At 42.3% G+C, this 13422-nt stretch overlaps 1 protein-coding gene across 5 annotated transcripts in view; it reads right to left on the reverse strand.

Moving 5' to 3' along the window:
* The window catches only part of STAG1 (stromal antigen 1), a 384051-nt gene that overhangs the window by 208480 nt on the left and 162149 nt on the right, over positions 1 to 13422 (reverse strand). For all 5 annotated transcript variants that reach the window (XM_034781835.1, XM_034781837.1, XM_034781839.1 and 2 more), the window contains one exon: positions 10944 to 11095. In XM_034781835.1, coding sequence (XP_034637726.1) covers positions 10944 to 11095 — 152 coding nt within the window. The remainder of the gene's footprint in view (positions 1 to 10943; positions 11096 to 13422) is intronic.

Consider the following 13422-nt stretch of genomic DNA (forward strand, 5'->3'; position numbering starts at 1 on the left):
ATAGATTGTACAGATATATATAATAATTAATATTTTTTTCATCGATATAACATATGAAGGCCGGAAGGGAACATTATGATAATTTAGTCTGACCTCTTGCATAGCACAGACCAGATAATTTCAACAAGTGATTTCATTTATAATACTTATTTCTATAATACCTTCCATGTGAAGATCTCAATGCAATCTGTAAAAACGAATAGTTAAGCCTCACACTTTAGGATTGCCAATTTTGGTTGGAGATATTCATGGAGATTTCATCACATGACAATCTTTAATTAAAGATTAATCTTTAATTCCTTGAGGTTCCAGGACAATCCCAGAGGGTTGGCAGCCCTTCTTCTCTGAGAGGAGAGGAAGCATTATACACCACCTTACATATGGAAAAAACTGAGGTACCCAGGAGTTAAGGAGTTGATTTAGTTGGGGATTGGTCCTGCTTTGAACAGGGGGGTTGGACCAGATGACCTCCTGAGATCCCTTCCACCCCTGATATTCTAGGATTCTATGAAGGGCTACATTTTCAAAAAATTGCACACACAAATCCCCATAGGCACATTTATTCCATAGTCCAAGCAAGGAATAAGTGCAAAAGGGACAGTTGGGTACATACAGTCCCTGTACAATGCAAAAGGATGAGTATACACAAAAGGACAGGATTGTGGGAGTGGCTTCAAGGACAGGCAACATAATATTTTCAGACTCAAGCCAATTTAGACACACAAATTAGAGGATTAAGCACGTGAAGCCGCAAGGGAATAGGCTGAGCTAGTTTTTACTCAGTACTGCCTTTGCTGACCTCATATCCTATACAAAAGCAGCAGCAGCTGAGGCACGAGCCACAGACAGAGCCACATGAACAGACACATATGGCTGGAGTCATCCTAGATGAGGCAGAAGAAGAGAAGGACAATGAGGATAAAGATGGGCACAGAGCCTTGTTCACTCTGAGGAAGAACTGGAATTCAAGGAGGAATTCTGAAATGAACTGTTAATTTACACAGAAATGAGGTAAGTATCTGTGATGGGGTGTCCACCCCACACAAGATTGGAAGGGGTTATTGCCCCTACCTAACTGCCCAGGCTGCACTTGAAGGAGGAGCCAGGGCACAGGGACTTGATTAGATAGGGAGGCTCAGCTAGACAGGAACCGAGGGACCTGCATAAAGCCCTGAAGGCAGAAGGGGGTTGCAGGGAAATAGGCTGCAGTAACTCCCTGGGAGAAGGGAATTGGGAGGCTGGCAAAACAGGGGGGAACCAGGAAGGTAGAAAAGGCCCAGGGGGAAAGCAGCAAGGTAGGACAATGCAGGTCTTAGCTGCTGACTGGAGGGCCCCTGAGCTGGAAGCCAGAGTAGAAGGCGGGCCCTGGTTCCCTTAACAGCTCCTGGGCACACGGCATAGACCAGGCAAAGGACAGTGGACTGGCTGGGAAAATTTGTTTCAGAAATACTTTGTGGGACACGCAAGGGGGAACTGCATAGTGACCTGGACGGAATGCTGAGTCATGAAGAGGAGTCTGTGGTTCTCAGAGGGAGATGGGCCTGGAAGTGAGAAAGGACAACGGGTATGGACACTGCCAGAGGAAGGCGGCACCTGGCAGAGTTAATCCCCAGGACGGCCAGGAGGAGGCACGATCAACGGTAAGTGGACCCCATGACAATATCAAAGAAAAGTCAAGGATGCAAGAGTGAAGTTTATAAATAATATGGGGGAGGCAGTAACATAAGGTAGGAATAAATGATCAGTTTTCAGAATGGAGAGAGGTAAATAGTGGTGTCCCCCAGAGGTCTGTACTGGGACCAGTACAGTTCAACATATTCATAAATTATCTGGAAAAAGGGGTAAACAGTGAGGTGGCAAAATTTGCAGATGATACAAAACTATTCATGATCGTTAAGTCCAAAGCAGACTGCGAAGCATTACGAAGGAATCTCACAAAACTGGGTGACTGAGCAACAAAATGGCAGATGAAATTCAATGTTGATAAATGCAAAGTAATGCATACTGGAAAACATAATCCCAACTAAACATATAAAATGATGTCAACCTGTGGAACTCTTTTCCAGGGGATGTTTTGAAGACCAAGGCTATAACAGGATTCAAAAAACAACTAGATAAATTCATGGAGGATAGGTCCATCAATGGCTGTTAGCCAGGATGGGCAGGGATGGTGTCCCTAGCCTCTGTTTGCCAGAAACTGGGAATGGGTGACAAGGGATGGATCACTTGATGATTACCTGTTCTGTTCATTCCCTCTGGGACACCTGGCATTGGCCACTGTCGGAAGACAGGATACTGAGCTAGATGGACCTTTGGTCTGACCCAGTATGGCCGCTCTTATGAGTACAGAAAAAGAGGACAAAGGAATACACAGACATTCAGTTCAAATGGGAAAATGCGCTGCAATGTACAAGATTCAATGGGGTAGGTCACGGGACAGGATGGAGGGTTCACTCCCTTTTTTTTCCTCAGTGTTTTCCACAGTGGCTCTGAGATTAGCTGAGAATGGACCCACAATAGCTGGCCACTGTGTTGAGCAGCAGTAGCAACTGGAAGCACAGCAGGGCACTGGCCCCTTCCACAACTAGTGCTGTTGGTGCAGAGTCACTGAGGTGGGATGTCTCCATGAGTCGACATGTTGGTCTCTGCCATCTCAACATGGTTCAGCGCTGCTGAGAGACTATGTTCTGAGCCAACTGTTGATGAAAATGATTGCCTTGAGATTTGTAAATTATCTTCCACTGTTATTGCTTCCGCACCATCAGCCATGACACTGGCACGAGTGCCTGCCATTTCTCTTGGCCCAATTCTGGGTGTTCCTCTTTCATATCCAAGAGGAAATACAGACTCTACTTATAAATTACCATATCAGTCTCCACCCCCCAGGTAATTCCCCCAAAGGGAGTGTTGGCCAGCTAAGAATCTCCATCCATCTGATGCCTCAGCTAGCTAAAGGGTCTAGTAAGATAGCAAGTTGTGGACTGGCAGAAGCTGCCAACACACGAAAACCAAATGAGCAATAAAGATCACTTGGGCAATCAGAAATGAACTGGCAATCACAGACATTAGGACACCGACAGGACATCAAAGAAGCCTCTAATCTTTTTGTTTTGGTCACAAGGCGAGTCAGTGATGCATTAAAAAAAAATCTGTTTATTTCTGCTAATGTCACTAGCTGCTCATTGCTAATGTGTCCAGACCAGCAATCTCCTGCATGAGTTTATGATGATGGTCTAGGCCACCTACTGAGTCATCTGCTGTTCTCCCTCAATTTAGCTAGATGGCCCTTCACAACTCTTTATGGTCAATTTGTCCTTGGAATGTACATGCAGGTTTCTCCGTCATCCTTGATCTCATAATCCTCTGGGGCCTATCCATAGCACTGACACTGTCAGTTATTTTTCTCTGATCAGTGTTCATCTTACAGAGCAAATCTCTAGAAGCCTTGGTTCCTGGACCAATATTTCCTCAGTGAGGAACTTCACCTTCTTTTTGCTATCTTTTGGGACCATCACCAAAACAGATAAGGCAATGCTATCAGGATTGTTGATCGCATGTCCAACTCTGTAGTGGGTGATTTTCTATGTGCAGGGTGAATCTGCATCTTAATGAGCTATCAGCACATGCTACTCTGGCTGGTGTGGGCATAGCAACATAATGGTCTCAAGTTGCAGTGGGGGAGGTTTAGGTTGGATATTAGGAAAAACTTTTTCACTAGGACGGTGGTGATGCTCTGGAATGGGTTACCTAGGGAGATGATGGAATATCCTTCCTTAGAGATTTTTAAGGTCAGGCTTGACAAAGCCCTGGCTGGGATTATTTAGTTGGGGATTGGTCCTGCTTTGAGCAGGAGGTTGGACTAGATGACCTCCTGAGGTCCCTTCCAACCCTGATATTCTATGATTCTATTATCCCTAAGTAGCCTGCCAAACTGGCACCCATGTTTTGAATATCTGTCAATCATTTGGGCATGCTGCCTCTGGCTCGACTCAGGAATCTTTAAAGCACAATGTGCTTGTGAAGAGACATTCATATGACCATTGGCTGTTCCTTTAGCCACCTTGTGCCTGTTCACTAAACACGTCCTCTGAAAATTTTGGCTAGCGGATCACAAGAGAGCAAGTCGAGGGACAAGAGAGAGACGCCAACAAGCCTGGAAGGGACAGAACACAGCAATAAGAGTTAGCAGGAGCTCATTGACCATCTCATTGGTGCATAAGCATCAAGATAGAAGGGGGCTATTTGGCAGAGATATTTTCAGAGCTTTGTGTACTCTGAGTTTTCAAGTCCATGGAATTTGATGCAGAATATACCTGATGTTGCAGAAATGTGATCCAGAATCTACATATTCATATGTAAGAATTAGAGCCCACAATTAAATACCTGGTTGCCTAAAGTTAGACCCAAATTAAGTGGCCCAATTTTCATAGATGCTGAGCACCTCTGAAGTCAATTTGGGCTAAAGATGCTGGGTGTCTTTTGATATCAGGACACTTTTATTTAGGTTCCTAAATATAGACTGAAGTGCTTAATTTTAGGCACCCAGGCTTGAAAATTTTGACTTAGGTTTCCAGTCCTTTTGGTTGCGAAGAGAACCTTACAAATATGAATCAAGTGCAAACCAGTGCAGTGTTGTCTTCCTGACTCAGGAGACAGCCCAGAAAGCTTTAAAAAGGTGTGCTGTACCCATTCATAGAATCATAGAAACGAAGGGCTGGAATTAAGTCCAAACCCCTGTGCTGTGGCAGCACTAAATAAACCTAGACCAGCAGTTCTCAAACTGTGGGTCAGGACCCCAAAGGGGGTCGTGACCCCATTTTAATGGGGTTGCCATAGCCAGTATTAGACTTGCTGGGACTAAGGGCTGAAGCTGAAGCCCAAGCTCCACCCCCACCCAGGGCAGCAGCCCCCTCTCCCCTGACCCAGGGTGGCAGGGCTCAGGCTGTGGCCCCACTCCCCCCACCCCAGGCGGCAGGGCTCGGGCTCCGGCCCTCCCCTTGGGGTCATGTAGTAAATTTGTTGTTGGAAGGGGGTCACGGTACAATGAAGTTTGGGAAGCCCTGGCCTAGACCATCCCTGACAGGTATTTGTCTAACCTGATTTTTTTAAATGTCCTGCCTTGGAAACCTATTCCAATGCTTAACTACCCTTAGAGTTAGAAAGATTTTCCTAATATCTAACATAAATCACCCTTGCTGCAGAGCAAGCCCATTACTTTTTGCCTTACTTTCAGTAACATGGAGAATACCTGATCACTGTTCTCTTTCTAACAGCACTTAATACATTTGAAGACTATTAGGCTCCCCCCTCAGTCTTCTTTTCTCAAGATTAAACATAACCAGTTTTTTAAATTTTCCTCATAGGTCAGGTTTTTTAAATGTTTTATTTTTGTTTCTATCTTCTGGATTCTCTACAATTCCTCCACATCTATCCTTAAGTGTGGCACCCAGAACTGAGCACAGTACTCTAGCTGAGGCCTCACCAGTACCAAATAGAGCGGGACAATTACTCCCACATCTTACACGCCTGTTAATACGCTCCAGAACGATATTAACCTTTTCTGCAGTTACATCACAATGTTCACTCATGTTCAATTGATGATCCAATGGAACCCCAGATCCTTTTCAGCAGTACTACTACCTAACCAGTTATTTCCCATTTTGTACTTGTGCATTTAATTTTTTTCTTCCTAAATGTAGCACTTGGCTTTTATCTCAACTGAATTTCATCTTGCTGAATTCAATTTGTCAAGCTTATTTTGAATACTAATCCTGTCCTCCAAAGTGCTTGCAATCCCATCAGATTGGTGCCATCTGCAAATTTTATAGGCATACTCTCCACTTCATTATCTAAGTCAATAACGAAACTATTCAATAGTATTGGACCCAGGACTGACCCCTCCGGGACTCCACTAGATATGCCCACCCAGTAACAGTGAATCATTGATACCTACTCTTTGAGCACAGTATTTCAACCAATTTTGCACCCACCTAATAGCAATTTCATCTAAACCGAATTTCCCTAGTTTGCTTATGAGGCTGTCATGTGGGATAGTGTCCAAAGTATTACTAAAATCAAGATATATCACATCTATTGTTCCCCCGCAGTAACCCTGTCAAATTAGGTTAGTTAGACATGATTTGTTCTTGACAAATCCATGCTGGCTATTCCTTATAACTCTATTATTCACTAGGTGCTTACAAATTGATTAATAGTTTGTTCCAGTATCTTTCCAGATATCAAAGGTAGGCTGACTGATCTCTAATTCCTCAGGTCCTCTTTGTTCTCCTTTTTAAAGAAAAGTACTAAGCTTCCCTTCTCCATTCTTCTGAGACCTCACCCATCCTCCAGGAGTTCTCAAAGATAATTACTAATGGTTCCAAGATTGCTTTAGCTAGTTTCTCAAGTACCATAGGATGAATGTCATCAGGCCCTACCAACTTGAATACATCTAACTTATCTAAATATTCTGTAACCTGTTCTTTCCCTATTTTCCCCCTTGTTAATATTAATTGTGTTGAGTATCTAGTCGGCATTAGCCTTTTTAGTGAAGACCGAAACAAAATAGGCATTAAACACTTTGACTTTATTGATGACTTCAATTATTAGCTTTCCTTCTCTGCTAAGCAGAGGACCTACACTTTCCTTTGTCCTTCTTTTGCTCCTAATGCATTTAAAGAGCCTCTTTTGTGTTCCTGGCTCATTCCCCTCAGAGACAGAGTACAGACTCTTGAGATCTGAGTGGCTGAACTGGAGAGGTATATATAGAGGAGACTTTCAGGGCCACAGTAGAGCAATCTCACCCTCAGTCTGACTGCCTCTGTGCTGTTGAGGAGGATGAAAGTCTCAAGGAAAAATAACATCAAGCTGGAACAGAGGGAAACGATCCTATAGTTGGGACACTCAATCCAGATGATGTCATAGTATCCTCTTGTGTGGGTGGGGATCCCAGTTATTAGGAAGAGATAGGTAATATTGGTAATAATAATTATTAGAAATACACATAGCTGGGTTTGTGGTCCAAACAAACCATGTACGGATCCCTATTCTCTTCACCAACAAACACTAGCACCTCATAGGCCTGCCAAGGGTTATGCATCTCACGTGGCCATCATGTATCTGAAAGGTCTGTCATGCATTCCTGCAGAAGTGGTAAAATGTTACCCATTTCTTGTATACCTATTATGGAGGCAGCAGTTGCAGCTCCATAGTTAATACCAAGTTGAGTTTCCCCCAAACTTGGGTCCAGAATGAATTTTCTCTGAATTTACAAGTAAATCCATTAATGAATTACATTTCATTTTTAAATGGTTCCTTTGAGAAATTTAACATTTGTGTCAGTCTTTTCTTTGCCCAGAATGATCTAAATAACAGTGTGATAAACTGGGAAATATCTGTATTATTTCTTAGAAGTATGGTGTGCCCTTCTATGTATTTGTTGAACATGGATTGTTTGATATGGAATTAGATTAAAAGGGGCTGTTAAAGCAGTGGTTGTCAACCAGAGATATACGTACCCCTAGGGGTATGCAGAGGTCTTCCAGGGAGTACATTAACTCATCTAGAGATTTGCCTAGTCTTACAACAGGCTGCATTAAAAAGAATTAGCAAAGTCAGTACAAACTAAAATTTCAGACTTTATACTGCTCTGTATACTATTCACTGAAATGTAAGTACAATATTTATATTCCAATTTATTTATTTTATAATTATAAGATAAAAATGAGAAAGTAAGTAATTTTTCTGTAACAGTGTGCTGTGACACTTTTGTATTTTTATGTCTGATTTTGTAAGCAAGTAGTTTTTAAGTGAGGTGAAACTTGGGGGTACAAGACAAATTCGTTTCCTGAAAGGTGTACAGTAGTCTGGAAAGGTTGAGAGCCACTGTGTTAAAGGAACCAAGAAGGAAAGGTAAAATTATGACACAGATAAGAATCCTTGAAATCTGTTTATAGGGAAATACACCCTACCTGGCTCCAGTCAGACTAAGAACAGCTTACTCTTCCCAAAGCTAAACCTAGGATCAAAAAGGAGGATACTAAATATTAGAGCACCCTGGATTTAGAAAAGGATAGAGTGGTTAAATGAATAGCCCAGGACATCAGTGAGAACTGATAAGCTGGCAAGGAGATAAGGAGGGAGAGAGAAGCTGAAACTGCTTCTTTTTGGGAAACAAATCTGAAGTACAGTCCCACATTGATGTGTCAATAGAAGAGGAGAACAAATAGATAAATTAAATAATAAGAAGTCACCAGGACCAGATGGTATTCACCCAGGAGTTCTGAAGGAACTCAAATGTAAAATTGCAGAGCTATTAACTGTAGTATGTAACCTATCACTGAAACAAGCCTCTGTACCAGATACCTGGAAGGGAGCTAATGTAACACTAATTTTTTTTAAAGGGCTCCAAAGGCGATGCTGGCAATTACAGGCTGATGAATGTAATTTCAGTACCAGGCAAAATGGTAGAAACTATAGTAAAAACAGAATTATCAAGCACACAAACACAATTTGTTGGGGAAGAGTCAACACCGCTTTTGTATATGGAAAAGATGCATCACCAATCTATTAGAGTTCGTTGAGGGTGTCACCAAAAATGTGGATACGGGTGATCCAGTGGATACAGTGTATTTGGATTTTCAGAAAGCCTTTAACAGAGCTATAGGCTCTTAAGGAAACTAGGTAGTCATGGTATAAGAGGATTGAACTCACAACCCTGGGTTTAGCAGGCCAATGCTCAAACCACTGAGCTATCCCTCCCCTGGATCAGTAACTGGCTAAAAGATAGGAAAAATAGGGTAGAAATAAATGGTCAGTTTTCTCAATGGAGAAATGTAAATAGCCAGGTTTCCCCACGATCTGTAATGCGACCTTTGTTGTTCAACATATTCATAAATGATCTGGAAAAAGGAAATGAACAGTGCAAAGAAGAGTTTGCAGGTGATACATAATTCTTTAAGATAGTTAAGTCCAAAGCTGACTGTGAAGAGTTATAGAGGGATCACACAAAACAGGGTGACTGGGCAACAAAATGGCATATGAAATTCTACTTTGCACTTATAAATGTTATGCACACTGGAAAAAATAATCCCAACTACATATACTTACACAATGGGGGACTGTACCATGGGAAGCAGCAACTCTGAAAAAAAATATAGGGATTGTGGTGGATAATCAGCTGAATAAGAGCTCCCAGTGAGAAGCTGTGGCCAAAAAAGCAAATGTAATCCTTGGATGGATAAACAGGGGAATCTCAAGTAGTACTAGACAGGTCATTTTGTCTTTATTTTGACACTGGTGTGACCATTGCTGGAATACTGTGTCCAGTTCTGGTGTCCACAATTCAAGAGAAGAGCCACAAGAATGATTAAAGGATTTGAAAACGTTCCTTACAATGACAGATACAAGGAGCTCAATCTATTTAACTTAATAAAGAGAAGTTTAAGGGGTGACTTGATTACAGTCTATAAGGATCTTCATGGGAAACAGATATTTAATAATGGGCTCTTCAGTCTAGCAGAGAAAGGTATAACATCATCCAATGGCTGGAAATTGAAGTTAGACAAAATTTGACAGGAAATAAGGAGCAAATTTTTAATAGTGAGAGTAATTAACAATTGAACTTCACAAGGTTAGTGGTAGATTCTCCATCACAGACAATTTTTTAAATCAAGATCGGATGTTTTTCTAAGATATGCTGTAGGAATTATTTTGGAGAATTTCTATAGCCTATGTTATACAGGACCTTAGACTAGATGATCACAATGGTCCCTTCTGACCTTCAAATCTATGAAAAGGGGTAAAAACATCACAGGAAAGCTGTATTTATCCCAAACCCAAGTATTATAAATTAATGAAATTCAGATTAAAGATTACACTTCAAAAAAATCCAAAATATATGCACAGTTAAGGCACCCAACCAACCTTAATTCAACTTAACTCTGAATTGTAGTGACATCATGGGGGGGAAATTATTTTTAAAAAACCCATTAGTTTTAATCAATTTTATCTGGTCTCAGACAACAAACACTAAAATGCCTTTACCATAATCATATAATTTTTGCATGGCGTCACTACAGAGTACAGTTAAAGTTGTTTGGGTGACTTATCTGTGCAATTCTGGACATTATCATATTTTGATTTCTTTTAAGTGCAAGCTTAACTCTGAATTTCCTGGGATCTAATACTTGATTTTTGGATAATTACATCATCCCCATAATGTTTTTTTCTCACCTAGTACCAGACTGGCATTTACCAAGTGACTTTAATATCCCCTTAGTTTGGTGTTCTTTCAAAGTAGATGCAAAAAGAAGTAATGTCACTCTCTGAGCTACAGTTGTGCTGCAGAAAGGGAGAAGCGGGCAATACAGTTGGATGGAGCACAGAATCCGCTGCAAAATCTCATCGTTCTATTTTTAGCGAAAATCTGCATGCTATGCACAATTCTGGACTAATTTGCCGCCTGCCTCATCACGTATATTAATCTTAAAAAATAGCCATCATTCTATATGTGCAGAAGAGCTAGTGCTTACAATCTTAGCTGTGTGTGTGTGAACCCAACAGTTGACAATGTAGCCCTAAGTAATATGCTTGAGGACACAGAGAACTTCTTTGACGGAACTCATCTCTTGTTTCCCAGTATTGTGCTTGAACCACAAAACCAAACTCTCTCCCCAAGTACAGCACAAGAAAGCATGAATAATTTAAATTTCAAAATCTGTTTGGTGTACTTGATTAATTTGCTCCCCTTTGTGGAGAGGAGGTTAACGTAAACTAATTTGAAATTTTGCACTACAAACAGAAAACACATATTTTCAAAATTATAAATACTATAAAAGGCTAAATTTTTTTCAGGATATAACTTGTGCTTTAGATATTCTTTTACATGTTTTCAGGAGAGTGAATGATATAATTAGGAAAATAGCTTTGGATCTTTGACTTACCTCTTTCCTTTTTTGAAGCAGCAGCTCCAATCTTTCATTAGCTCTCTTACCAATCATTTTGTTTCTCTCAGCTTCATACTGCCTCTGTGTATTATCCTGGTGAATACTCAGGTTTAAGGCAACATTCACAAGAGCAGTCATAAGCTTCATAGCTGTAAAGAGTGGAAGATAAAGGAAGGTTACTCACCTGTAACTGAAGCTCAAGCATATTGCCTCTGTAGATCCACACTCATGGGACTTGAGCAACCCTTGACACATGGATACAGAACCATCTGGAAAACAGTTCCCATCAAGGTCACACCCATCCCCCTCACTGATCCAAACATTAGAACTGAGAGTATATAAGAAATCATAGCCCCAACAACCCTCATAGTTCCTTCCCAAGTATTCAGAGTAACATTAAAATTCCTTGTTGGGGAAGGAGAGCAAGTGAGTAAGTTAGTGTGGATCTGCAGAATCAATATATTTCGAGAAGTCCAGTTACTGGAAATAACTTTCCTTTCTCCATTGAAAATTGTCTATGTCGATCCTGACACACTAGGGAGAATGAGTATGAGTAACAACTCAAGAGAGCTGAAGTAAAGCCCTGCACGGGACTACTTTTTTAATCCCGCTCCCATCCCACCCCACAATACCCACTTCTACCCACTCCGGCATTGTTTCTTGCATTTTTATCCCACCCGCAAAAACCTTAAGATCTTGCAAATCCTGAAAGAGAGATTCCCCCATGCTACTAAAAAAAAAAACCCACACCATCGGTTAATTTTATATATATATAAATGGAATTCAGACATAGTATTTATCACTAAAAGAATAAAACAAATCTTGCTTAAACCACGTAAAAAAATATTTTAACTCCTGTTATAATAGACATCAAATCTCTTTCAATCCCTCACTTAAATTTTAAGTATTAAAACCTTTATTTAAAAAAAAAATTGCTTTACATTGCTGAAATTTTATTTATGACAAACTGACAGGAGATTTAGTCTTTTCCTGCAAATGACCAGAGTCTGGTTTTTTGCCCACCCAATCCCACATGCATCAAAATACTGCTGCCTGGAGGCTCACCTTCTAGGTATCTCCCTTCGTCTATCAGTGCCTGGAATTGCTCCTGGTGTTCCGGAGGGATCTTGTCCTTGAACTCTGCTAGCCTATTGTAGTTGTTAGAGTCATACTTGGCTAGCAGAGCCTGGAAATTGGCAATGTGAAACTGTAGGCTGCAGAAGAATAGACTTTCTTGCCCAGCAAGTCCAGTCTCTTAGCTGTTTTGTCTGGATGAGTGGACTTCTGTAGTTGCTGACCTGCTCATTCTGCAGCCACTTGGACAACAAGGGAGCTGGAGAATGGGTGGGTGAATAAGAAATCTGCCCCCTTAGCTGGCACAAAGTATCTCCTCTTCACCCACATAAGTGTGGGCGCACACGGGGCTGGTGTGTGGCACACTGACCACACCAGTTCCAGGATGGCCACCATGGATGACCCTTGGGGTTGGAGAATGTCCAGGAGTCAACACTGTGGGTCCTGAATCTCCTCCAATGGGATTCCCAGGTCTGCCGCTACCCTCTGCAACAAGTCCTGTATTGTCGGTGATCATCCGGTAGAGAGAGCAGGAAAGGGATGACTGCCTCATTCAGTGTTGAGGATATGCCAGTCGGGACCGGTGGAGCTAGCAGCACCAGCTCAATGTCCTCCTCTTCTTCATACACCGATGGTGCTAGTGGACGGTCAGTAGACACCTGAGATAGTGTGTGCTGTCTGTGGTAGTCACTGGTTTTGGCTGAACCTGGGACCAATGGGGTCCCAGGTTCAGCCAAAGAGAGGGGTCCATCAGACATAGTACCAGGCCCCTTTTGTAGGGTCATATGCCAGAGGGGAGGGCAGTCCGGGTCATGTATCCAAGACACTGGTGTTGCATCAAGGAAAAAGACTGGTCCAGCTCCGAGAACTCCTCAGATTCAGAAGACTGTTCATACCAGAGGGCTGTGATGAGTCAGAGTTGGGCTTCTCCATCAGCAGCAGCAGGGGTTCATCCTTAGGAGTACGAATGTCGCAGGCGAGCAGAGGGCTGGAGAGAAAGAGAGATTGCAGGGATGGGAGGATTAACTCCTCTGCTGTCAAGAATGTCTCTGAGCGGTCAGAGGTCCATGGAGCACCAATGGAGATGCTGAAGGGGCCTGGCGGATGTCTGGTGGGCCAACCTGTCTGGGAGGCGTGTGGGCACCAGCGAAGTGGGTGGTGCATGTACCAGTGAGCATTCTGGTTGTGTGATGAGATCACCATCGGATCCCATTTGCGCCTGGCCTTACCTTCCACCTGGGGAATCCAGTGCAGCTGGTTCTGTGAGCAACGTCTCACCCAACCTGGATCAGCTCGGGGAGGAAACACTGCACTTGGGAGCAGTCCACTGCGGGGACTTGCTCTTATGCCCATGAGTGTGTCTTCTGCTCTCATGTCGGGACTTGTCCTTAGCCTTCAGTAC

The sequence above is a fragment of the Trachemys scripta genome, chromosome 9 (genome assembly GCF_013100865.1).
Source record: "Trachemys scripta elegans isolate TJP31775 chromosome 9, CAS_Tse_1.0, whole genome shotgun sequence".
Lineage (NCBI taxonomy): Eukaryota > Metazoa > Chordata > Testudines > Emydidae > Trachemys > Trachemys scripta.